General features: G+C 40.1%; 4 protein-coding genes across 7 annotated transcripts; 2 read left to right on the forward strand and 2 right to left on the reverse strand.

The window, feature by feature from the left end:
* Nucleotides 1-1,151: 1,151 nt before the first annotated feature.
* On the reverse strand, nucleotides 1,152-8,486 carry LOC123509886 (exosome complex component RRP46-like). Its single transcript, XM_045264484.1, has 6 exons — nucleotides 8,356-8,486; nucleotides 4,090-4,208; nucleotides 3,633-3,746; nucleotides 2,730-2,851; nucleotides 2,149-2,289; nucleotides 1,152-1,752 (listed from the first exon to the last, which is right to left on the reverse strand). Exons 2-6 carry the CDS (start codon nucleotides 4,154-4,156, stop codon nucleotides 1,558-1,560), a joined length of 639 nt encoding a protein of 212 aa, XP_045120419.1. The 5' UTR covers nucleotides 4,157-4,208; nucleotides 8,356-8,486; the 3' UTR covers nucleotides 1,152-1,557.
* Nucleotides 8,162-9,544, forward strand: LOC123509887. The gene is made up of 2 exons (XM_045264485.1): nucleotides 8,162-8,475; nucleotides 9,348-9,544. Exons 1-2 carry the CDS (start codon nucleotides 8,295-8,297, stop codon nucleotides 9,500-9,502), a joined length of 336 nt encoding a protein of 111 aa, XP_045120420.1. The 5' UTR covers nucleotides 8,162-8,294; the 3' UTR covers nucleotides 9,503-9,544.
* LOC123509882 (L-fucose kinase-like) lies at nucleotides 9,429-17,516 on the forward strand. Its single transcript, XM_045264476.1, is given in 20 exon segments — nucleotides 9,429-9,569; nucleotides 9,892-9,980; nucleotides 10,126-10,313; nucleotides 10,416-10,461; nucleotides 10,464-10,594; nucleotides 10,703-10,792; nucleotides 10,795-10,834; nucleotides 10,837-10,926; nucleotides 11,215-11,366; nucleotides 11,564-11,703; nucleotides 11,907-12,736; nucleotides 12,999-13,186; nucleotides 13,313-13,447; nucleotides 13,610-13,792; nucleotides 13,923-14,158; nucleotides 14,483-14,684; nucleotides 14,894-15,034; nucleotides 15,230-15,439; nucleotides 15,701-15,965; nucleotides 16,498-17,516. Coding segments are annotated over 19 exon segments (3,351 nt in total). The 5' UTR covers nucleotides 9,429-9,561; the 3' UTR covers nucleotides 15,953-15,965; nucleotides 16,498-17,516.
* Nucleotides 16,842-22,348, reverse strand: LOC123509885 (glyoxylate reductase/hydroxypyruvate reductase-like). Of its 4 annotated transcripts, none has more exons than XM_045264480.1 (9): nucleotides 22,158-22,348; nucleotides 20,362-20,457; nucleotides 20,060-20,190; nucleotides 19,607-19,689; nucleotides 19,227-19,333; nucleotides 18,817-18,989; nucleotides 18,395-18,559; nucleotides 18,069-18,194; nucleotides 16,842-17,895 (listed from the first exon to the last, which is right to left on the reverse strand). In XM_045264480.1, the coding sequence occupies exons 1-9, from the start codon at nucleotides 22,280-22,282 to the stop codon at nucleotides 17,777-17,779; spliced, it is 1,125 nt and encodes a 374-aa protein (XP_045120415.1). In that variant the 5' UTR covers nucleotides 22,283-22,348; the 3' UTR covers nucleotides 16,842-17,776. The 4 variants fall into 4 exon arrangements, with proteins under 4 accessions (XP_045120415.1, XP_045120416.1, XP_045120417.1 ...); XM_045264481.1 differs by having other exon boundaries at nucleotides 22,064-22,303; XM_045264482.1 differs by having other exon boundaries at nucleotides 20,362-20,486; nucleotides 22,064-22,303.
* Nucleotides 22,349-23,530: the final 1,182 nt, after the last annotated feature.

A 23,530-nucleotide genomic window follows, 5' to 3' on the forward strand; every position in this document is an offset into this window, starting at 1 on the left:
AAATATGACGTCTGTCTCTCTCTCTCTCTCTCAGCACGGAAGCAAGCAAAATATGACGTCTGAGAATTCATAAGCAAAAGAAAAAACAACCATAAAAAGATTCGGAAAAAGCAAATTCCAATTCCCAAGAGGCCTTTGATAATCTCTTTTGAAGTCAATACTGAGACGCTTTAAGAGATAGAAAATAAAAAAATATAAAAATACATATATATCAGAGAAGGAAATATGGTGGCGTGTTCTAGGGATTTCGTTTTCTCACTCTTTAACAAACAGCGAGAAAAAATAAATATGTATTGGGGTCTTTGTATATGTATGTGATATGAAAAGCTAAGACTGTTGAAATTCTTGTGTACTTAGAGCATGGGGGAATTGCAAACTTCTGGGAGTTCACAAGAGGTACATAAATAGTTGGTCTAATAATATCTTTTGCAGTATACCATTACATACTGAGTTAGCCCCAGTCACTAAATTAATATTCCGTCCGATGTCAGATTACTGAGGGGTTCGGATAGATGGTTTTATAACTTACTAACAAGAAAAAAGGTTGAGAACTCCTGTTTTAGGGGATGGATTTTAAAGAGGAAAAATGGCATATGATGAAGGGTTAGATCATAAGACTTGTATATGCAGAGGTACCATTTGAGTCCTGCTGAAACTATGGTTAAGCACCTTCACACACACACACACACACACACACCTAACCCCATGTAAGTGGAATGATTGAATATTTGGAGCATGGAACAACTTTGAGAGAGAGAGAGAGAGAGAGAGAGAGAGAGAGAGAGAGAGAGAGAGAGAGAGAGAGAGAGAGAGAGAGAGAGAGAGAGATAATGTAATATGCTCCTTTTAATCAGTTACCTATCTGTACTCCCTATATTAGCAATTTTTCATCTCTTCAATTCCCTTTCACCTCTCTGCTGCCCTAATTAAGAGCAAAATGAGTATAACATGAAGGAAGGCAAAGCTGTAATTAGTATGTCCATAGGTGTAAATAATTAGCTGCTCTTTTTTCATCCTCACCTTTTTTAATTTCCAAAGTTTTTTTTTGTCTTTTTTTCCACGTGATCTTGCCTACAAGCATTAAGGAATATCAAGCTCCTGATGTTAAAAGAGTACCGTTTATTATTACTATTATTATGAAAACACATGTATTCTATGTTACTATTTATTGTATAAAAAGTTTTACTTAATTTGTTGTCTCATTCACACACCTGAATGGATAAATGATGCTCTCATCACACGTTTACACAGGAAGAAAATTACAGTCAACAATAAATTAAAGGAAATGCAAATAAGGTGAATGTAAAATGAAAACATTCAGCTTTGTGACATGAACAACAATCAGAGAGACATCTACTGCTCCTTTCACTAAAATGTCTGAATTGCATTTAATTACTTTGTTAGAAAAAATACATATCGATTACATCAATGAATATCCAAACAACTACATCACCTCATAATGAGCAGCACTGTGATGCTTTCCACTCACCAAACTCACACATTCTTGTTTAATACAGCAACATTTTGTCCCTTTTCCCTACCCACAACCCCATACATTCAGCTCTCTATTTCATTTTGGTACTTTTTCTCTGTCATCCTGCGATAGAAAGCAAACACATCTTTGGAGGCAACCTGACAATGATGGAGGCACTTCTTAAAGTCTTCATAGCTGAGGCGACCATCCTGGTGGGCTGTCAACACACTGGCTTCACCACTACTTTCAAACACAAAGGTTGCCTCAGCTACACTCTCCTGTCACAGGAAAGTATTGGGTAATGAAGTAAGTGGGCCATGACCTAAGGCTCTTGGGCTGCTTTTAATCATAAAACATCAGGTGGGAATTTTATTTTGGGTTCAATTTTATGCTTGAAGATTATGGTATCTTATTACTGATAATACATTCAAGGTATTTCATTCATTGTACTGATATGTACAACACATCACCATCTCAGTTGTCTGGTGCTCACTGACACAAACTTCACCACAGATGGTTTGGCAGTTTGGGTGTCGTGTTATCTGAAAGTTGTCTTATCCGGCAAAATATATGGTACGTTTGACAATATATCTCAAAACATCCAATTAACAATTAAGTACCACTGCTCATTTATTCAAACTGAAGGAGCAGGAAAGCATGCTCCTCACACATACCTGTATTTCAGCCTCGGTAGGATCAATGATGACGGTGCCAGATGGAGTGATGCAACAGGTAACTGCAGCAAAAGTTGTCTTCATTTGTATTCCAGCATCTAGCAGGGCCATACAAGCTGCATTCACACTGGCTGACAGCGCCTGACACAGACAGAGAGCTTATTATTTAAACTAGTATGCACATCACTTCCTTTCCACATCCATCAACTTAATGAGAAGTTTCATAACAAAAAGTTAAAAAGTCAAATTTCTAATAAAGATGTATATCAGTTATTTACTTGACAAAAAATTATCTCAGTTTTGGCCAATTAAAGATATTTACTTTTGGCTGACCTCATTTCTGACTTCATCCAGCAGAAATTTGTCAAATATGTGTGTGTGTGTGTGTGTGTGTGTGTGTGTGTGTGTGTGTGTGTGTGTGTGTGTGTGTGTGTGTGTGTGTGTGTGTGTGTGTGTGTGTGTGTGTGTGTGTGTGTGTGTGTGTGTGTGTGTGTGTGTGAGTGCAATTCAAGGAAATGTTCTCTATATAATGTAGACCAGACTAATCTCCCTCTTCCTTTCCCTTTTTGCTAATCCCTTACCAAGCCATCTGATTGCATCTCTTGTATGGTGATATTGATGGCTGTCCTTGGGTGGAGGTGAACCAGGATTGCTTGCTCCACAGTGCGCATGATGACAGACTCAAGCGCACGCTCTCTGATCACTGAAACACACAAGACATAAGTGTACAGAAGGCCATAATACAATATATTCTTCATAAGTATATTATTTACTATACTTTTAAAGGAAATTATACTTATTATGTTGTACAAAAAAGAAGTATGACATATGATGTTGGGTGAATTACAGAGTTCAAAAACTGATAAGACAGACTACACTGATCTAACATAATCATAGAAAGGGAGAGTACAGAAGGGAGGTGGTGGCGTAGTGGGATCGGGCAGACATCTACACGTAGGTTCAAATCCCACCACATACCACTTTGAAGATATGCCATTTGTTGAGTGGTTTGAAGTTACCTACATGTCACCATGATACCCAGGTTCTAGGTGGTTACACCAAAGATGCACTTGGGTGGTAATATGGCACCTAATATGGGTACCACTATAAATAAAACTGCCTGCACCACTAACGGGTAGAAGCTGAACAACGCTTCCCACATGTACTCTTCAAGTATACCTACAGGCAATATAAGCCATAACATTATATAAAAAAACAAAAAACAGTACACATGAAATTCTGAGGAGTGGTAAATAGAGAGTCAGTCCTTTTTCCTATTGTGGGAGTAGAGAAAGCAGCAGTTTCCAGAGTCATTGGTATACATATATAAGATATAGACATTTCTACTAAGGCTATCTTTTTACAGATCCCCTCATAAAGAGTATAGTATCAAAGGCATTGATGAGGTAATGGTGGTGACCAATGGTTACAGTTCAGGTTATCTTTACTCCATCACAGAAACTGACACAACACCCAGTACTTACTGGAGTGACCAGTAGAGGGACTATAGCAGACCTCCAGGTGTGAGCGATTATACAGACGATTAGACACCTTGACATCACCAGGGCCGTTCACTGATGCCAAGGCTACATTCAAGCCTGAGGAGGAGTTTCAGACTATAATTAGTGCTATACAACAAATTCGGTATCAACATGACAAGAGTTTTTATTCATTGCTGAGATAGTGCAGGGTCATGTTGATACTGCATACCCACAAAATGAAGCTACAGGAGCTGGCCATTATGACCCTAACAATAATATTGTCACCATTTCATGTAAAATGTACATAAAGGCATGAGATCTTTAGCCTTGTTTCAGAAACATAATTAAAATAGATTTCAAAATTCAGTGAATTATAAAAAAGATTGTGCCTTAGAGCCATTGTTAAGAAGAAAGGCTTAAACTATCATACATAATATACATAAATTCAATAAAAACTCACCAATTGAATATAATGCAGATCCATCAGAACGTGAGAGGAAGCTCAGTTCACAAGCATGCTGTGCCATCCTCACGATCTTTTGAAATACAGGCTGATTTCACCTCCTTCTTCCAGTAAATCTGTGATGGTGATGGAGGTCAGAAAGATTTCAACATGGTGTGAAAATTTTCTTTTCCTATAAATACCGCTTGGGGATGGATGAAAAAAAAACCCTGGCTTAGGAGAGATCCCAAGTCCCCTGTAGTCCCCTGTAGCATCAAGAAGGTTAGTGGCATTCTTCCACCACTATCGTATGATATGTATACAATAGGTTTTGTAGACATGTGGAAGGATATAATTGGTAAATTTTTTCTTTTTCACCATACTCTCCCTTGTAAACAAAACTATTTTTTTCTGGTAATTTTTTACCTGTTTTGAATAAATCTGTATTTTGTTTCCATTACAAATCGTTACTTTTATACTTCCCCCTTCCCAAAAAAACACAGTCCATCCCCTCTGAAAGTACTGTATTGCAATGAAAACAAAAAATATCAATACAAAATATACTGAAATATACCAGAGAAAAATAGTTTTATCATCACAAAGTAACACAGAACAGTCTAAAAATTTTAACTGTTACTGCTGTGGAGAGTATTCCCCGCCATTGCTGGTCACCGCTGGCCACACCAACCTAATCAAACTTATCTATTTAATTCAAACTAACTAACCCTAACTTTTGACCTAACTTAACCTAGCTAACCTGGCTAATATAACATAGTTGAGGTGACTGGAAGTTAGCTAATGTTACTCCAATATTTAAAAAGGTAGGAAGGATGATGCGAATAATTATAGACCGATCAGTTTAACTAGTATAGTATGTAAGATACTAGAGAAAATCATTAAGGGTAGTATTTGGGAGCATTTAAATGAGAATAGATTAATTAGAGATACCCAACATGGCTTTAGATCAGGGAGGTCCTGTCTTACAAATTTGCTCGATATCTTAGAATATATTACCAAGGAGTTAGATGATGGAAATAGCATAGATGTTATATATCTAGATTTTAGCAAGGCGTTTGATAAGGTACCGCATAGGAGGCTAGTGTACAAATTGAGACTACATGGGATAGGGGTAGGTTAGTTGATTGGATTAGTGAATGGCTTTCTGATAGGAAACAGAGAGTAGTATTAAATGGGGCAATGTCTGAGTGGAAGGAAGTGGTTAGTGGGGTACCCCAAGGATCAGTGCTAGGACCTCTTCTTTTCTTGGTGTACATTAACGATTTAGATATAGGAATTAGTAGCAAAGTATCAAAGTTTGCAGATGATACTAAGATAGCATGTGCAGTACAGGGTGAAAAGGACAATTACAGAATACAACGAGACCTGGACAGGCTGATAGCATGGGCAGACAGGTGGCAGATGGAGTTTAATTCTAAAAGTGTCAGGTTATGCATTTAGGTAAAGACAACACAAACTTTAACTATGAGATGGAGGGATGTTGGCTAGAGGCAGTAGAGGAAGGAAAGGATTTAGGAGTAGTGATAGACAGGACTATGAAATTTTCAAAGCAATGTTTAGAAGCAAGAAATAGGGCAAATAGGATCCTGGGTTTTATAAATAGAAATGTTAGTTATAAAAGTAAGGAAGTGGTGCGTAGCTTATATAATTCCTATGTTAGGCCCCATTTAGAGTATTGCATACAGGCCTGGTCACCCCACTATAGGCAGGATATCAACATGTTAGAAGCAGTTCAGAGAAGAGCAACTAGGATGATACCAGCATTAAAGCGCCTGGAGTATAGAGATAGATTAAAGGAATTAAACATGTTTTCATTTGAGAGGAGATGTATAAGAGGGATATGATAGAGTTATTTAAAATGTTCTCAGATACAAACTACATAGATGTGAGATCTTTCTTTACCTTAGAGGAGGAAAATAGGACTAGAAATCATGGCAGGAAGATTAGAAAGCAAGGCTGCAGGTTAGATATAAGAAAATATTTCTTTAGTCATAGAGTGGTAGACTTCTGGAATGCATTGCCAGAGACGGTTGTAAATAGCACTAGTTTGACAATGTTTAAAAACAGATTAGATAAGCACTTAAATTTATTAGATTTATAATTATGTATAGCACTGCATGATAGTTTTTATAAGAAATTTACTATAGTTAAATAAGACATGATCCCCATGTATGGGGACCACAAATTGTAGAGGATTTCGCTGCAGGACTTAGCCCTGTTAATGGGCCAAATATTTAGAATTAGTATATAATGTATTGTGTACTTGTAAGTGTATCTTTAAGTACTGATGACGAGGTCGCTGTGCGACTGATACAGGATAACCTAGATGGGCCCTGGTGGCCCTTTGTTATCCTATTATTTATGTTATATGTTATGTTATGACACACTCCGAGATATCCTCCATAGAATAAATTAACTTTATCAAGCCCCATTACTCTGATCTAACCAAAACAAACTAGCCAAACTTGAATGGCAACACTAAGAACTTAATGTGAAGTTGTTACCCTATTTCTCTTCATAAAATCTGGCAATACAATGAAAATAATCGAGGCAGCGGCATACCAGAGCAGACATCTTCCATAGACTGATTCAAAATTTCAAATCAACAAGTCGCTTCTCTCCACAAAGTGTTCAGTGATTGGCTAGATTTATTCTGCATTATTTATTATAGACAGTGGCTGCTTTTTCAAATAAAAGAGCCAATCACCATGACTGATTTCGCGTGTACACAAATTTTTTTTTTTTTTTTTTTTTTTTTTTTTACATTACAAGGGCACTGGCCAAGGGAAAACAAAGTGTTGGAAAAAAAAAAATCCCGCTGGTTGCCAGGCCCTGTTAAGAGGAAAGTAGGAGAAAGAGAAAAAACAAAAAAATCTAAAAGGAGGGTCCAGTTAACGTAAGAGGTGTCTTGACACTCCTCTTTTGAAAGAGTTTAAGTCATAGGCAGGTGGAAATACAGACACAGGTAGAGAGTTCCAGAGTTTACCAGTGTAGGGAATGAAGGAGTGAAGATACTGGTTAACTCTTGCATTAGGAAGATGGACAGAATAGGGATGAGAAGAAGTAGAGAGTCTTGTGCAGCGAGGCCGCAGGAGGGGAAGGCATGCAGTTAGCAAGTTCAGAAGAGCAGACAGCATGAAAACAGCGGTAGAAGACAGATAAAGATGCAACATTGCGGCGGTGACTTAAAGAATCAAGACAGTCAGTTAGAGGAGAAGAGTTGATAAGACGAAAAGCTTTAGATTCCACCTTGTTTAGTAAAGCTGTGTGTGGATCCCCAGACATGAGAGCCATACTCCATACACGGGCGGATAAGGCCCTGTACAGAGCAAGCAGCTGGGAGGGAGAGAAAATGGACGAAGACGCCACAGGACACCTAACTTCTTGGAAGCTGATTTAGCAAGAGTAGAGATGTGAAATTTCCAGTTTAGATTTTTAGTGAAGGATAGACCGAGTGTGTTTAATGTAGAGGAGAGGGAAGTTGAGTGTTATTGAAGAAGAGAGGATAGTTGTCTGGAAGGTTATGTCGAGTAGATAGTTGTAGAAATTGAGTTTTGAGGCATTGAACAAAACCAGGTTTTCTCTGCCCCAATCAGAAACAAGTGAAAGATCAGAAGTTAGGCGTCCTATAGCATCTCGCCTTGAGTCATTTAATTGTTGTTGGGTTGGGCGTCTGTTGAACGCTGTTGAATAATGCAAGGTGGTATCATCAGCATAGGAGTGGATAGGGCATTGAGTCAGATTTAGGAGATCATTGATGAATAATAGAAAGAGAGTGGGTGATAGGACAGAACCCTGTGGAACACCACTGTTGATAGTTTTAGGGGAAGAACAGTGACCGTCTACTACAGCAGCAATAATCTAACAACACACACACACACACCACCGAAAACACCTAACAGGTTCCTCACTCCTCAGTGTCCACCTGTTCACAACACATGCAGGTGTGTCAAGGTGCTAGCTCCTTTCTCCCCAAGAAAATTTTATATTTTTAAAAATTGTTGTTAGCACTATAAATATGATTAAAATTAGTCAGAGTAAGAAGCTCTATATGATGTGAAGGGTAAGAAAACTCATGATGATTATGGTGAAAGAGTTAAAAAAAATAACAAATAATCGAAAAAAAAAGTAGGCGGAGTTATACTGAGCCATTACCCAAACCATCATATCTCAGGAACAAAAATGTTGCCATAAATTGCTTACTAATGACAACCTCTACATGTGATGAATGTTCAGTACCGTACCCAACAAGCAAGCAACACTTACCACCACACTGTGTTCCAAGGGGTAGGTACACTCCTCACTCCTCTGGCTGCCTCCACCGCGTGTCAACAAGTACAACAACACCGCCACCGTCCCCATGCCAAGACTGCCGCCACGCCAACGGTACGTGTCACCTACAAACACTATACAAGTATTGGAAAAAAGGAATGTTGGAAATAAAACAGGCAGGAACATAAATACGATGACCCCACAACAAAACCACAAGCAATACATCAGGAAGGGCTGTTACCAAGCAAAACTTCCGCAATCCAACTGTACCAACACCAGTGCACCACTACTACTACTACTACTTTTATAGTAACCTCTCATTGTACCTCTCTGTCCCTGAGTATATAATATATACTCAGGGACAGATAGTGACCTCATATTATGAGGTCACTATCTTAAAATAATATTAAGGATCGTGTCATTGTTTGCAACATTTCTTCACGTTGCTGTGCACTGTACCTAACTTGATAAGATAATAAGTGTGACGTGGAGGAATTGTAATCAGTAATTTTAATTTGGTCTATTGGGTTAAGGGAGTTTCTAGGTAAAGTTAATAGTATAGTAGTATTTTTTGGGCATATTTGTTACTATATCTTATCTGCTCATGAATTCCTATCGTAGGTGTGTGTGTGTGTGTGTGTAAAGTTAGGTCTGTACTATGGTAATGCCAAAGTTCCTGCAGGCGACACTGGGACACATTGACTGACGCTTTACAGCACACCACACTGGGACACATTAGACAGGACACAAGACACCACTGGTGGACCTACTCCCCCAATTGGGTACTTGACACAGCAGTCACCAGACTGAGGATTGGCCACACCCGCCTCAATGCCCACCTGCACAGGCAGACTGCATGACTGACTCTCCCCACTGTTCCTGGTGCCCTACACATCCTGACACCCCAGAACACCTGCTCCTGCACTGCCCTTGTCACCACTCACCGTGTGGCCCTCCTCCACTCACTGTCTGCTATTCACTCACAGGCCAACACGGAGTGACCTCCTGGGTGGCTGCACAAATACCACTCAGGCTTTCAAGACTCTCAACCTCACCAGGACTGTTCTACAGAAAACAAATTAGCTCCACCACATATAGCCTGAACACATCACTACCGCATAGTGCATCTTTGGCGCACTAGAGGTTGTGACACACAGCCTGCACGGCCCCAACAAATCCCCAAGAAGAAGAAGAAGAAGAATGCCAAAGTTAGTGTATGTAGGACTTAAAATCAGCTTCAATACAGACAGAGTGCTGATTCATTTCAAAAGTTTAACCTAACTCACTTTTAATATCAACATGTATTGGGTATTATCTTATAAGTCTTTGTTAAATAATACATGTTGTTTTTTCTAAAACAATTTTCTGATGCAATCACTGATATTAATCATATTTTTAAGTGTAGCCATGATTTTATGTTCTTAAAATTCAGTTTGTGTGAAGCTTGTCAGCTGCATTGGTTCATTGTGGAGTTAAATACATGAAACTGTGTAAATTGTCCTTCATGATGTGTGCTTTTTCAATTATCAGAATGTCCTGTGCAGAAGACTCAAGCCAGCGATGGACTGCTATTGTGGTGACCTGCGCCTCGGAGAATCTGAGGGGAGGGGTTGAGGAAGGTGAGTCAGTGCATGCAGAGAACAAAACTGCTCACTTTACTAAGGAATAATTGCCCAGCACCTGCTAGACTCACCCCGCATACTGATCCTTATAATAACACAAAACTATTATCTTCTTCTATCAGTAACAGATATATCCCAACAGAATGTCACAGACTGTCCACTGGGGGTCTGTTGCCAGACCATGACCTACTGGTGGTGGTGGCAGACCCCAGCCAGCCCAGCAGCCCACAGGAAGGAAGGCCAGGACTTGGTGTCGGCAGTGGGGGAGCCACAATTAATGCCGTGCTTGTGGCCATAGAGAGGTTGTCAGCACAGCACCAACACACCACTGTGAGTCCTACCCTGACATGTATGTCAGACATTCTGGTAACTTTTTATAACAAATTGTATTCCCTCAGCATTTATTTATAATATGAATTTTATAACACTCAGATCAACAGTGAGCTGGTCCACCACAGCCGCATCTTGGTGGTGCACCTCGCCGCATGCTGGCCCACTGTCCTGGTGGAGCTGCTCTCCTCCGCTTGGACCCCCAGCTGACTTGTGTGCCACCTCATTTACAAATCACGCCCCCGACACTCCTACAGCACACACTGTGGGCAGCCACCAAGGTGTGAACACTGGATGTTCCTTGACTTTAACAGTGCTTCATCAACATCATCATTGCACCCAGTATACTTATTTATTTCAAGAACTGAAAGGAGGGACACCTCTTCCAGTTGAGTGAAAATACTGCCTGTGGTGTTTGGGTCACTTCCCTGGACACTTTCCTGCCCTCCACATCTGTGATGGGCTGCCCCACTCCTTCCCCTGGGCCTCATGTGGGGCACTGGTGTGCACTGTGCAGACGCCCTCGACGTGGCCACTCAGCATGGGGTGGTGCTGAGTAGGGATGACCAGTATATCAACAAAATGGTCTACAGAATGCCAATGGGAGACTTGAGTTAGTATGCTTCAATATTTCCTTATTTAGTGAAATAATATTTGCATTTGTAGTAATAGTGTTGAAATCATAATTATCTTGACTTACAGTGACTTTTCTTCATTCCTTGTTTATTAAGTTTAACTAAGAATTGATAACCAGTGCTTCTGATATTTTTTCTCAGAGCCTGAAACCTTCACTCTAGGTGAGAGAGTAGATTGCAAATAGAACTACATTTACCTACAAAAAATTCATAACATATGCTGATAGTGATGTCTTGTGTACAGCTTGTGATTTCTGTCATTCCAGAGAAGACGTTCAGGGAGGGGAGTGCCAGTGTGATATCAGGGGCAGTGTACCTGAGTCCCCCACTCACAGAGACACTGCTGGGGCTGCACACCATGCCTCCCCTTGACCGGTGCACCTACTATGGCATGGACAGTGGTATACCCTCCTTGCAGGTCTCTCTCTTTGTGATTGGGAAGAACACAGCTTGCCCATACACCTTACAGATGGGTTGAAATATACTGGTGTCATGTTCATTGTATAGCTATTAGATTCCTTTGTATTAGATCAAATCTCTATGTGAGAGTCTTTTATAGGTAGAACACCTATTGAGGAGATATTAAAAGATACCTGTTCCTCTCTCTCTCTTAAGGTATCACTGTACTTTGACCTGCTGTTACCCTTGTGCTCTGATGTGAGTCATGAGGAGTACGTGAGTGGCCAGTGTGGCGCCACCTACGCCCAGGCTGCCAGTTACTCTCCACTCTTTCAGCAGGAGTCACGTTCAGCAAGGTGATTGTTTGATGACTAAGACCTTGGAACATCAGTCATAAGAGAAGTTGTAAATAGTGCAGGAGACTTCCTTTCCACCAGCATGCTATAGAGATAGGTTGATAGTGGTAAATAAATATGCTTACTAATGATTTGAATACCTTCTTTTCTTGTTATGACAATACCTGCTAGTGCTTTAAATGCTCTCCTGCCTTATCTTTCAGACTGCAGATATGGAAGCAACTACAGGGTTTCAATGTTCTTGTTTATTCACTTGGAGGAAAGGTGAAGCATCACTACCTCGGAATGAATCTTCCATATAAGGACTCTCTTTTGTCCTTGCTTCCTTCCAGCAGTATTTTATATCATGAGAGATGTGAAGCCAACTCAGGAAACACTGTCACTGTCAATACCATGCTGGAAGGGAATATTACAACTTGTGGGGAGAAAGCTTACATCTTTGACTCATGGATTGGTAAGGACATTTCTCTAACCTTAGTTGGTCCATCTGTATTGAATGGACTGTGGCTAAAGGAGTGTGGTGCTTCCCTCAAGATGCCTGGAGGGTGTGTGTGGCAACAGTATGCCTTGGCACAGCATAGTGTGGTGACCTGCCACGGCTGGACGGATCACCCAGCACAGCACCATGAAGAGGCCACAGCAACAGTATTCAACATCAACTGGTCTGTCTTTCTATCCAGAACAAGAATACAAAAAGAAGATTTATGGGAAAATTCATGCAAAGTTCAAGATCTTTTATCTGCAAAAATATTTCTTCCTGGATTGCCAATTGCTGAACAAATTAGTATAATTTCAGCTTTAATTAGTGCTGCTTGTGGTGACAGTCAGCAAGAAGACTGGAAGTCACAGCTAGCACAGTGGAGAGCCTCTCCCAGAGTGTCACTAGCTGATGCTATGTTCAGCTGTAATGTGAAGAAAGTTATCTCAACACAAGAGATGATTTTCTTGGAGTCTTTCAAGCAATATTTAGTTAAAACAGCTGATGACTTGGGAGGAATGTCTCTTATTCCTTTGTTCCAGTACTTTGTGAAAAGTAAGAATATATGCTTCATCTTTTTTCAAAGTTATGAATAGGATTGAAGTAAAGGAGTTTCATAAGAAGCTCATGAAAATATATTTCATCTCCAATATTTTCTGCTAATAAGAAATTCATTGAAAGTTATGTAATGCATGTGAACAGAAAAAGGAATTTATTTACAAATTGACTTAACTGAAGAAAAAGAAATAACCTAAATGTTTGTAGTCATTTGTGTCATTAAATGCCTCACCTAAGAATCCTGATATCTTGCTTACAGGAGGCCTGGCACCCGTCAAGCAGGTGCTCCATACGCTGCACACGCTGCTGCACATACCTCGACTCTCCACCTCTCGCCTTTTCTCTAACATGGCAGACCTGCTGGGATGCCTTGCCCAGGGGAAAGGTGGCCTAAGGAGTGGACCAGCCGGCAACCCACTGTGGAGGAGTGCTCTTGTGGAACTCAAGGTGAAGCAGGATAGGACCTGGTGTGAATTGCTTAGGACAGAGTGAGAGGATGTACCCTGATATATACATAGATAGATATAACATAAGATTTTATTCTATTTTATTACTTAAATATTTGTTCACCAGAAAGGGCATCAGAAGGAAGCAGTGCAGCAAATGCTGGGTGTGTGTGAGGACTGGATCAGCTCTGAGCAGCCTGAGAACTTGATCCGAGCTGCCAGGCATTATGAGAGAGCCTCACAGATAGTCATTAGCCAGCAGGTGAGGGAGACTGTTGAATGTATACTCCCCAAATTAACGAAGCACAATCTATTTACCTTTATTGAAATGGAAGTACTAAACAATTATGCCATGACTGCTCTCATAAATTTGCTTCACACTGGGAGTAGTATCATGAAGTGTTCTCTTTCATGTTTCTGTCAGGTGGAGACAGCAGATGTGCATGTGAGCCCCATGTGGGTGAGCCCTGAGCTGCGGCATGTTGTGAGTGTTGGAGTGTGGGTGGAGGCTCACTCTCCTGCTCGCCTGGACCTGGCTGGAGGTTGGACGGACACACCACCTATTTGCTATGAACAAGGAGGAGCAGTACTTAATATTGCCATCAAAGTAAGTACATGTTACATCCCAGCAAGTTAGGATGGAAAATATCTCTTTGTTTATTTTTCTTCTCATTTGTGAGTGATCAATAATTTTGTCTCTTCCTATCTCATTGCTTTTTCTTTATTCCTCTGTGCAGGTCAACAAGAAGAAGCCCATTGGAGCACGGGCACGGTTCATTCCTGAGCTGCAAGTGGTCTGTGTTCTCCGAGACTGCTCAGGCGGTGACGTGCGGCTCACCTGGAGCGAGCTGGACCACCTGAGGGACTATGACAACCCTGTCTCCCCCGGTGCCCTAGTGAAGGCTGTGCTGTTGTACTCACGACTGGTGGACCTCTCACACCCTGACTCCCTGGCATCACAGCTCAAAGAGAAGTGAGACATAAATTGTTGCTTGTCTCTGTTAATGTGCTCTTATAGCTTCCTTGTCATGATTATATGAAATATTCTACATTCAGGTGTGCCCAGAACAAGTCAGTATATGGTACTGCAGGATACCTCATATGTAGATGAATTCGACCCTGTTTTAACCAAGTACTTTCATGTTATTAGTTGTTGACTGAAGCAACAAACTTCTTGAAATGTCAGATTGATAATAGTAAAGGATATACTTATTTTAGTAATGCCTATGAGTGCAAACTTCAAGAAGAAAAGAACTGTTTTGTATTACTTCTAAAAATCACTTCCCTCCTGGTAAAGGTATGGAGGTGGCGTTGAAGTGGAGGTGTGGTCCAATTTGCCACAGGGGTCAGGCCTTGGGGGTAGCAGTCTGCTGGCAGGAACACTGCTGGCAGCCCTGGTGGTGCTGCTGGGCCACCCTCCCCCAGCACCCTCCCACCTGGTGCATGCCACTCTCTGTGTGGAGCAGTGGCTCACAACAGGTGGTGGGTGGCAGGACCAGGTGGGTCTGTTTTCTATACATGTATATTGATTTTTACTGAAGATCTGTTATAATAGATCACATGACACAGAACATATTTACTTCTTATATTTTGGAAGTGTATAAAATTTCATGAGATAATCTAATTTTTTTGCTTAGGCCAAGTCTTATTCAAGAGTTGAATAGCTGCATTAAGTTTATGTTTAGTACAAAATATTTCCTGTTGCCAGGTTGGTGGACTAATTGGAGGAGCAAAACTAGGTGTTAGTCACAGGGGAACACCTCTTTCTGTGACCACATACCAGATCCCCCTTTCCTCTTCATGCCTGGAGGCTCTCAATAGTCAGCTTCTGCTAATCTACACTGGCAAGGTACATACATGCAGTGTGCATTTTATGAATATATACTAATTGTATACAATTTGGAAAATATTTCAGTTGGCAAAACAAGCAAGGTGATATTACACATATAGTATCTATATTAGAAATCTGAGATTTAAGTAAATGTTGGGGCCCATAGATTTTCCATTCGTCACCTCAGCGATACCACTCCATCAATGATTACAGGTCCGTCTGGCAAGAAACCTCCTGCAGACTGTGATCCGTAACTGGTATGCCTGTGACCACACTGTGACAAAGTGTTTCTCTGAACTGCGGCTTCTGGCACTACAGGCGGCTGGGACTATGCTGAACAGTAACCTTCAAGGCCTAGGGTCTTGCATCAGTAACTACTGGAGGCTTAAGAAAATGGTTGCATCTGGTTGTGAGCCAGGCATGGTGAGTTAGGAAGGCAGTTTGCCCCTCCTGCCTGTTTTATGCAATTCTTTACACTATATAGTATGCGTACTTAATTTTTGTTATGTTCTTTTCAAGTCATTTGAGTTCAAAAGCTATGTGGTAGATATATCAGTCTTGTTTAGAAATATTTATTTACAATAATAAATGATACTCAACAGCCATGATAGGGATCTTTACTTTTCCAATAATTCAGTTTTGCTCTACATTTCATGCAAATGATTATTACAAAATGTTCTTCAGGTGACAAAGCTGATGGTTTCCTTGGAAGACCACTGCCATGGGATGTCCCTGGCTGGGGCTGGGGGTGGCGGCTACCTCTATGCCCTCAAAGCTAGTCAGCAGTGTCTGGAGGGAGTCACGTGTGACTGTGTGGAGGTGGACCAGCAAGGACTGCAGGTGTGGGTTGGAGGGGAAAATGTGCTTGAGAGGAGCCTGGTGGAGGAAACCCTCACACAGACCAAACTGGACACATTGATTCAAGAGTGTGAGTAATGGACTCAAAGAGGTAAGGTTTGCATTCATGTGCCGTGTATATTACCAGAATCTATGCTTAATAACTGTGCCATATTTAGGAATTTGTGTCAAACTAACTCTTCGGTGCTATAAAATTTCCTTGTATTGAACTGTAGAATTTGAGATTTTCATTTAGATTGCTGTGGTTGATCAGGTTGCTTATACATGTATTCACATGAAGTTTGTGACACCAGTCCATTACCAAGCATGCATGTTTATGGGTGTGAGAGATTTGATTAAACTGAATAGTGTATCATGTATGTATCCATGTAATTCTTTAAATTCACATCTGCACATATAATAAACATTCATAACTACATGTAACATAAAATTCATTCACATCCATATCCATGTTCATACCACTAACAAAGATGTGGTGAATGTATAGTGTGTGTGTGTGTGTGTGTGTGTGTGTGTGTGTGTGTGTGTGTGTGTGTGTGTGTGTGTGTGTGTGTGTGTGTGTGTGTGAATGTATAAAAGCAGATTGAAGTGAAGGACCAACAACCACCAATCTGTACATGCAGGTGCAGCTCAGCAGGTACCTAGACATGAAGCAGCTGGCTGTGGTGCCTCTCTAATTAGTGCAGCACAAGTATTTGGCCTCATCAGACATGGTATCTTCTTGGATTAAGCTACAAGCCAGAGGGCATTAGCTCACATTAACTCATAGCCACTTACTAATAATTGATAAGGTTTTCCAAAGTGTGCAGCTGCTAAATGGCAGTTATAAAGACTAGCTATCATCCTCCTTTCATAGAGGATGGTGCATCTTAGAATGAATCTTGATGAGTATTACTGTTGGCACCATCAAGAAACATCTGTGATTATTTTGTGTGAGGTTGTTTGACTTTTATATAATATTGTTGAGAATAGTTGTTATATTTTATTGTTCTTATATTTTATAATACAGTGAAAACTTTATATCAGAACTTAGCTTTAAGAGACAATATTACACTTTGAAAGATCATTTTTTTCTTAACAGTAAAATTCCTGATAATTAAATTTTATGAGTTGTTATTATTTCAAGTAGATTGATGATTTTACTTCTCTCCCTTGCACTTTTTGTTTGTACATAATAATAAATAAACTTGTAAGGGTTGCATTATACCTGAAATACATAAATCATAAGTTTATTGGCCTAGGAATTAAAGACTGCTGGTATATACATAATTTACTTACTGAACAATGATGCAGTGTTACCTCTTGTGGGTATAACATAATATATAATTAAGTTCTCTCAGGCAACATGATAATTTATGAAAATTGTTCTTTATGTATAAAATTCTATAATGTACAACCAATTCTCTTTACAATTATTCCAAGGGACTTACAGCAAAATTCATTAATTCTTCACCATGCCTGTTTCACTCCTTCAAATTTGTCACTACATTTATTCCTTCATTCAAATGACTTCAGGTAAAAAATTTTTGTCAAAATTATCTTTCTAGCAGTGTCTGATTAATGGTACAAACATGGACAAAACACTCTTAGTAATAAGTTTTGCTGACATTGTTGCCAATAAAGAATATTTTTGTATGTCCTATGTTGACTATTATGACCCTTTCTGACAGTGTGCACTTGCCTTGGTATAGTTGAAAATCATTTCTATATTGTTCAGATATTATTGTGACCTAGTCTTGTGTTGTAAATAAAGCTTCAGATCATAAACATTGACATCTAGAGCCAGCAGGAGATTTGACAGCTATACTCAGTATCAAGGACTCTCATGTTATAATTCACCTTAAAAGTATCACTGGGATGAGGTCCTCTTAAACTTCCTCAAAGACTTAGAGTAGTGGATGGTCAACAGAGGCGGGCAGGCAAGGGCTTCCCCTCAAGGCCAGCAATAATGTTAGCTGCAGTGAGAGTTGCCATGTCCTCCCTTGTTGATGTCTCTGCACTCCCAATGTGTGGTATCAGCGCTGCAAGGAGGTAGGAAAGGAAGATGGTTAGATAGTCATAACAGCAAAGCCTTTAAAAGTTGGGGTCTCTGGGAATTAGAACCTTCACCTCTGAAAGAAGGAATGAGGCTAAGGATATTGACCATTCTTTCATTTCATACAATGCACTTTTTTGCTCTTGTGTTCTGACTTACTGCAGTTGGGGAGGGTGGTGAGCTCATGGTTAGGTGGCAGAGGCTCTGGGGTCATAACGTCCAGTCCTGCTGCCCGGATCTGGTTGGTCTTCAGTGCCTTGACCAGAGCCTCTTGGTTGATTACACCTAAAAGTATTTTCATCCTTTTATAAACTGTTAAATTTCCAGATTTCACCTGATGAATTTAAAAATACTAACAAATCAAATGTCTTAACAATGTCAATAGCCAATGTTTCTACCTATTCATCAGTCTACATATTCCACTCTTTATGAAAGCACAAAAGATGATTTTGTATTCCTGCTAACAAATAATATTTCCTTCTTACCTCCTCGGGAAGTGTTGATAATTACAGCAGTGTTCTTCATTTTGGCAAAAGCTGCTTCATCAAATATTCCCTGCGTCTCCTTGTTGAGGGCACACGTCACCAGTAGGAAGTCTGACTGCCGCAGCAACTCGTCAAAGGAGACAAACTCAGCCCCGAGTTCCTCCCCTAAGCACCAGATCAATTCAGTTAGCTCAGGCAGGTGTCAGTGATGCACACAAAGCTAACATTCAGTTCAAAAGGACTGATACTAATTTACTTTCTACTAATGCTCATTAGAAATGACATTTTTAATATGTTTGTTGTCAAGACTTAACTGATGGGTAAATATGTACTGAAAACAACTAGTATCATCCTAATAATTTCATTCTGAGCAGGTAAAATTCCTGACTTGCTGACAGTGACAAGAAACAAGCATCACTAACCTTCCTTCCTGGGATTACGACCTGAGTATATAAACTTGTGGACACTGAAGCCTTGCAAGCGCTGCACCACACCCTGACCTATCCTGCCCAGGCCAAATATTCCCACAGTGGAGCCCTTGAGACCCTGGCCAGTCATCCAAAGTGGAGACCAGGCGCACTTAGCCCATCCACCACTAAGAAATATGGAATTTACATTACCAAACATTTTATTTAATTTGTATTGACAATAGAAAGAAAACATGTTATAAGATTTGCATATTAAAAATGCATTCAATCTCTCCATGCAAGTCATCAATCTATATAATCTTTAAGTCAGCAAGCATCTGTTCTGCACCTCATTGTATCTCTGAACTGGCCACACATGCCATGCTATTTTAAGCTGTGATGGGCAGAGAATGTGATCAGCTTACTTGAGCAATTCACCATGTGCCTCAAACAAGCGTCGTGTAGTGGCAAGCAGCAATGTGACCGTCAGCTCTGCAGTGGCATCAGTGAGCACGCCAGGGGTGAAGCCAACCTGAGAATTTAAGGCTTTCATTAACTTGAATTGCAAAAAAGTGGCACATTCCTATCACTTCAATACGTACTTTTCTTTCCATCTATGACCTCTCATTAATTTTTATAACTTTGTAGTTTACTTAATTCATTGCCAGAACTTTTGAAGGCACAGGATTCATTATTAATCTCATCCAGACCACTACAAAGCCACAGAACAGAATATGAGCAACATAAACCATTCCAGTGTTACAGCTTGAGGAATAGCAACAAGAGGCTCATATGTAGTTTTTACCATAATGTTGCGCTTCTTGATCTCATCCATGCTGAGGTGGTCATAGCCAACGGACATGGTGCCAATCACTTTTAAGCTTGGTCCTGGTGGAAGGGAATGCAAATGACTATAAATGCTGGGAACCCTATTTGCTTGCTTATGTGATGATAGGTATTGTTTACTTTATATATACTACATGGACACTTTACCTTCTTGTTTATGTGATGTAATGTATACAGCCGGTCATGCACATGTGGTGTATGTACATATTAAAAAATCTGATGGGTAAAGGACAACAGCTGTACAGTTTAAACCAATATAAAGCCATTTTATCTACCTGTGATATGAGACACACATGACAATTTTAAGATAATAAGAATAAAGATGTAGACAAGAAACCATAAGCATGACTTAAATTCTGTACACTACAACTACAACTGTGAGCAACATGACAACATTACACTGCATCTTTACCTGCAGCATCCAACACCTCCTTGTCAATCTTCTCTGTCAGTAGGCAGTACAGGGCATCCTTCCCTGGAATCCTCTTCAGCAGCTCCTCACGAGGGATGGGTGATGGCATCTTCCACACGTCCACCTCACACCTGCAACCACAACCACCTGTCTGTAGTAAGCATTTCCATGTCGCCTGTCTAGCAATCTCATCAACTCAGGAAGCCAATTGGTGCACTTTTTACAGACTTGTTGATATACTTATGGATTATTTGTTATTGCTAATTACTATAGAGGTTTCAGTACAATCATGGTGACCTTACTTCTCCTCCAGCATGGTGAAGGCCTTCTGAGGGATGTCCGCCCTCGTCACTAATACTTTTGGCTTCGACATTGTGAACTGAGACGCTGCAAAGGACCTACAAGAACAAGTGTTTTTACTGATCTCCTGGAAGAAAAAGCAGCATAGCAGGTATTGATATAAGGTATTTCAAGATATCATCCACTCAGATAACAAGTGAATATTTTCCTCAACTACCCTTTCTCTCTCTCTCTCTCTCTCTCTCTCTCTCTCTCTCTCTCTCTCTCTCTCTCTCACTATTTAGGTGTCAGATGTGCTTTAAGGACATGGAATAGTACAACAGCCATCTAACAAAAACGTTATAACAAATCACCAGTCTATGTGTTATGTCTCTTCTCTTCCTATTGCTCAAGGCCCTTCAAAACATGTTGGTGCTTACATTTATCCTTATCACTCAAGGCTATGATGATGTAACACATTGGTTGACAACTGGAATATTAATAAGAACTCACAACTATTCTGTCAAGATGAAGACTGCTCTTACTAAATAATCTTGACATTATTCACTCCATGCTAAAAACATGACTTTCTCCATACTCAAAACACCTTATATGGCAAAGCTGTGTTTCCAATGAATAGACAATCTCAGAATTATTTTGTCACCATGACAACAGTTGTAACTAGTTGTAATAAATAAATCAAGTAGATCAGTGGCAGTGTGCACGCAGCATGTCATCTGGACAAACCAACTATCTCCACTTCAAATATCTAAGTCTCGTACAAAGCATAACACAACTAAAGACGGAGAAATTCTTAAATGGCAGTATCTTATAATTCCTTTAGATGTGAATTAGACAAAAGGTAATAAACTGGATCAGATAAAAGAGATTTATATTTACTTGGGACTTCATAAAATTACTGAATTCCTGGATGTTGATACTGCAGGACATGAATTTGAACATGTTAGTAAAAGAATAGGAATCTTTATGAGGAATGGTGATGTAGTGACAACTAATCTTAATTTCAAATATGCTGAGAATGGGGTTGATATACGAGATGGGTGATGATTCCACTCCTGGATACTGTGAGAAAGAATGAATATTTGAATCTGTTGTGAAAATGGACAGAACTTAGATCATGGTTAAAAGAGGTACTGATTTATAGTCAAGATGAGTGAGTGGAGGCTCTTAAGTATACATGGGAGATGATTCCATGCCTAGATGCTGCTGAGAAGAATGACTAGTACTTCCTATCACCACAACTAACACTTTACTGCCACACTATGATCCACCTTATACATTATTTAGTGAACATTGTTAGTTCCTATATATGGGAGATGATTTCACTCTTGGATGCTAAAAGGAGAGACAAATTAAGTTACCCAATTCAACACTAGTATCTCCAGCTATTAATATATTATACAAGCACTCTATTATACCTCATGATCAACCTTACACAATGAATGATTAGTAACTATATGGGAGATCATTTCATTCCTGGATGCTGCGGAGATTAACACTAGATTTACTACTTTGCTACTCTAGTGCAACTTTATGATCTGCCTTAGCAATATAGCGCAGTTAGTTCCTATATATGAGCAATGATTTCACTATTGGATGCTATAAAGGAGATTAACACTAATAGTACTTCCTACAATACACACACTAATAGCTATATTAGTCCTGGCTACACTGCACACGGCACTAGTACCACTCTTTCTTTACCTGCAAGGGGACTAATGTGACTGACTCTCTCTGGAATGAAGTAAGACAAGTTTGCTTGAGTCGCCACAAGCATCACCTCGCCCCCTGTGGTTACCTGGTCCCCTGTGCCTGATTAACGCCACAAGTGAAGGTAAATAGGTGTTGCTGCACTGCCCAACTCTTGGTGAACTGTGTGACATTGAGAAGAGGCGGTGACACTCGACCTATGAAACGTAACATGAGTACTTATAAACAGACGTGAGTTTGGATAACTAGGATTGATAATTTCCTACCCACCGGTCATTCAGGATTAAAAGTGGAAAAGGAATCTTTGTTTATCAACTCTAGTACCAAACTTATTTATGTCTTTACTTCCTAATCTGTGTCTCTTGTTCGTAACTTATATATAAGTGTGTATCTAACTCTGATCCATGCTTTGAGATTGAAGGAAATTACAATTAAATTAAATTCCACAGCTTCGGTGACCTTGGCATCACCTTCTCCCTGATGTATGATGCTATTAATAATAACTTTAACGTATGCCGGCCACCACAACCATCCCTTATCACGATTTCTACGAAGTTTGTGTAAAGATGAAGTTTTTACCGATTTGCGAGGTAGTGTGTCCGTAGAATCCTGGGAATGCTGGGAGTTTTGCATGCTATAATTGTGTGTGTTGCCAGGATGTGTTTTTCTGTCCAGCGAGGCGCACGTGAGATCCCATACACCTGTGCAATATTAGGCCGGTAAGTGACCTGATTGATTGCATAATAGAGGTGTTGCTGATGGAAATGTTCTTATTGTTGTCTGTGACTTTAGAACACACACACAGAGAGAGAGAGAGAGAGAGAGAGAGTGTGTGTGTGTGTGTGTGTGTGTGTGTATGCAATTTCCATAAACCGCTTAGTTTTCATTTATTTTTATTATTATAACACACACACACACACACACACACACAGAGAGAGAGAGAGAGAGAGAGAGAGAGAGAGAGAGAGAGAGAGAGAGAGCTTTCATTATCCGCAGAAATGCAAAGTAATATAGCAAATATTATAGTATAGATTTCATTTGCAATTGAGATACTTCATGTGATAGAATACACACACACACACACACACACAGGCTCATTGGTAAAGTGACAAGTCCTTATTCTGGTCACTTGGCTAGCTGAGCTGATACTTCGCGATCCTGGTCATGCAAAGATATTCATATATGAAACTAATTGCTAATCTCCTTGAGTAAGGATGACAACAAGGGTATGCGGTGTATGAAAGGACACACACACGCACACACACACAATATAGTGGTCGGTCTCACAACAGAGAAGACTCGTCACTCGGATTGAACCTCGGCGTTGAAGCAAAGACTATAGATAAAACGTTTATTTATATAGTCTTTGGTTGAAGCCCCGAGGCGAGTTTCTTTATTTCTAGACGGGATGTAAGCCGAGGAATTGTGACCTCACTGTCCCGGTGTGTGGTGTGTCAGTTG

This window comes from Portunus trituberculatus, chromosome 27 (genome assembly GCF_017591435.1).
Source record: "Portunus trituberculatus isolate SZX2019 chromosome 27, ASM1759143v1, whole genome shotgun sequence".
Lineage (NCBI taxonomy): Eukaryota > Metazoa > Arthropoda > Malacostraca > Decapoda > Portunidae > Portunus > Portunus trituberculatus.

Coding starts and splice junctions, on each gene's coding strand:
- LOC123509886 (XM_045264484.1), bottom strand. CDS start 4,156: ATGGCACAGCATGCTTGTGAACTGAGCTTCCTCTCACGTTCTGATGGA. Junction 3,747..4,089: donor ATCTGCATTATATTCAATTG/GTGAGTTTTTAT, acceptor ACTCCTCCTCAG/GCTTGAATGTAGCCTTGGCA. Junction 2,290..2,729: donor AGATGCAATCAGATGGCTTG/GTAAGGGATTAG, acceptor TGTCTGTGTCAG/GCGCTGTCAGCCAGTGTGAA.
- LOC123509887 (XM_045264485.1), top strand. CDS start 8,295: ATGACAACCTCTACATGTGATGAATGTTCAGTACCGTACCCAACAAGC. Junction 8,476..9,347: donor AGACTGCCGCCACGCCAACG/GTACGTGTCACC, acceptor ATTCACTCACAG/GCCAACACGGAGTGACCTCC.
- LOC123509885 (XM_045264480.1), bottom strand. CDS start 22,282: ATGTTACGTTTCATAGGTCGAGTGTCACCGCCTCTTCTCAATGTCACA. Junction 20,458..22,157: donor AATCAGGCACAGGGGACCAG/GTAACCACAGGG, acceptor TTGTTCTTGTAG/GTCCTTTGCAGCGTCTCAGT. Junction 20,191..20,361: donor TTCACCATGCTGGAGGAGAA/GTAAGGTCACCA, acceptor TTGTGGTTGCAG/GTGTGAGGTGGACGTGTGGA.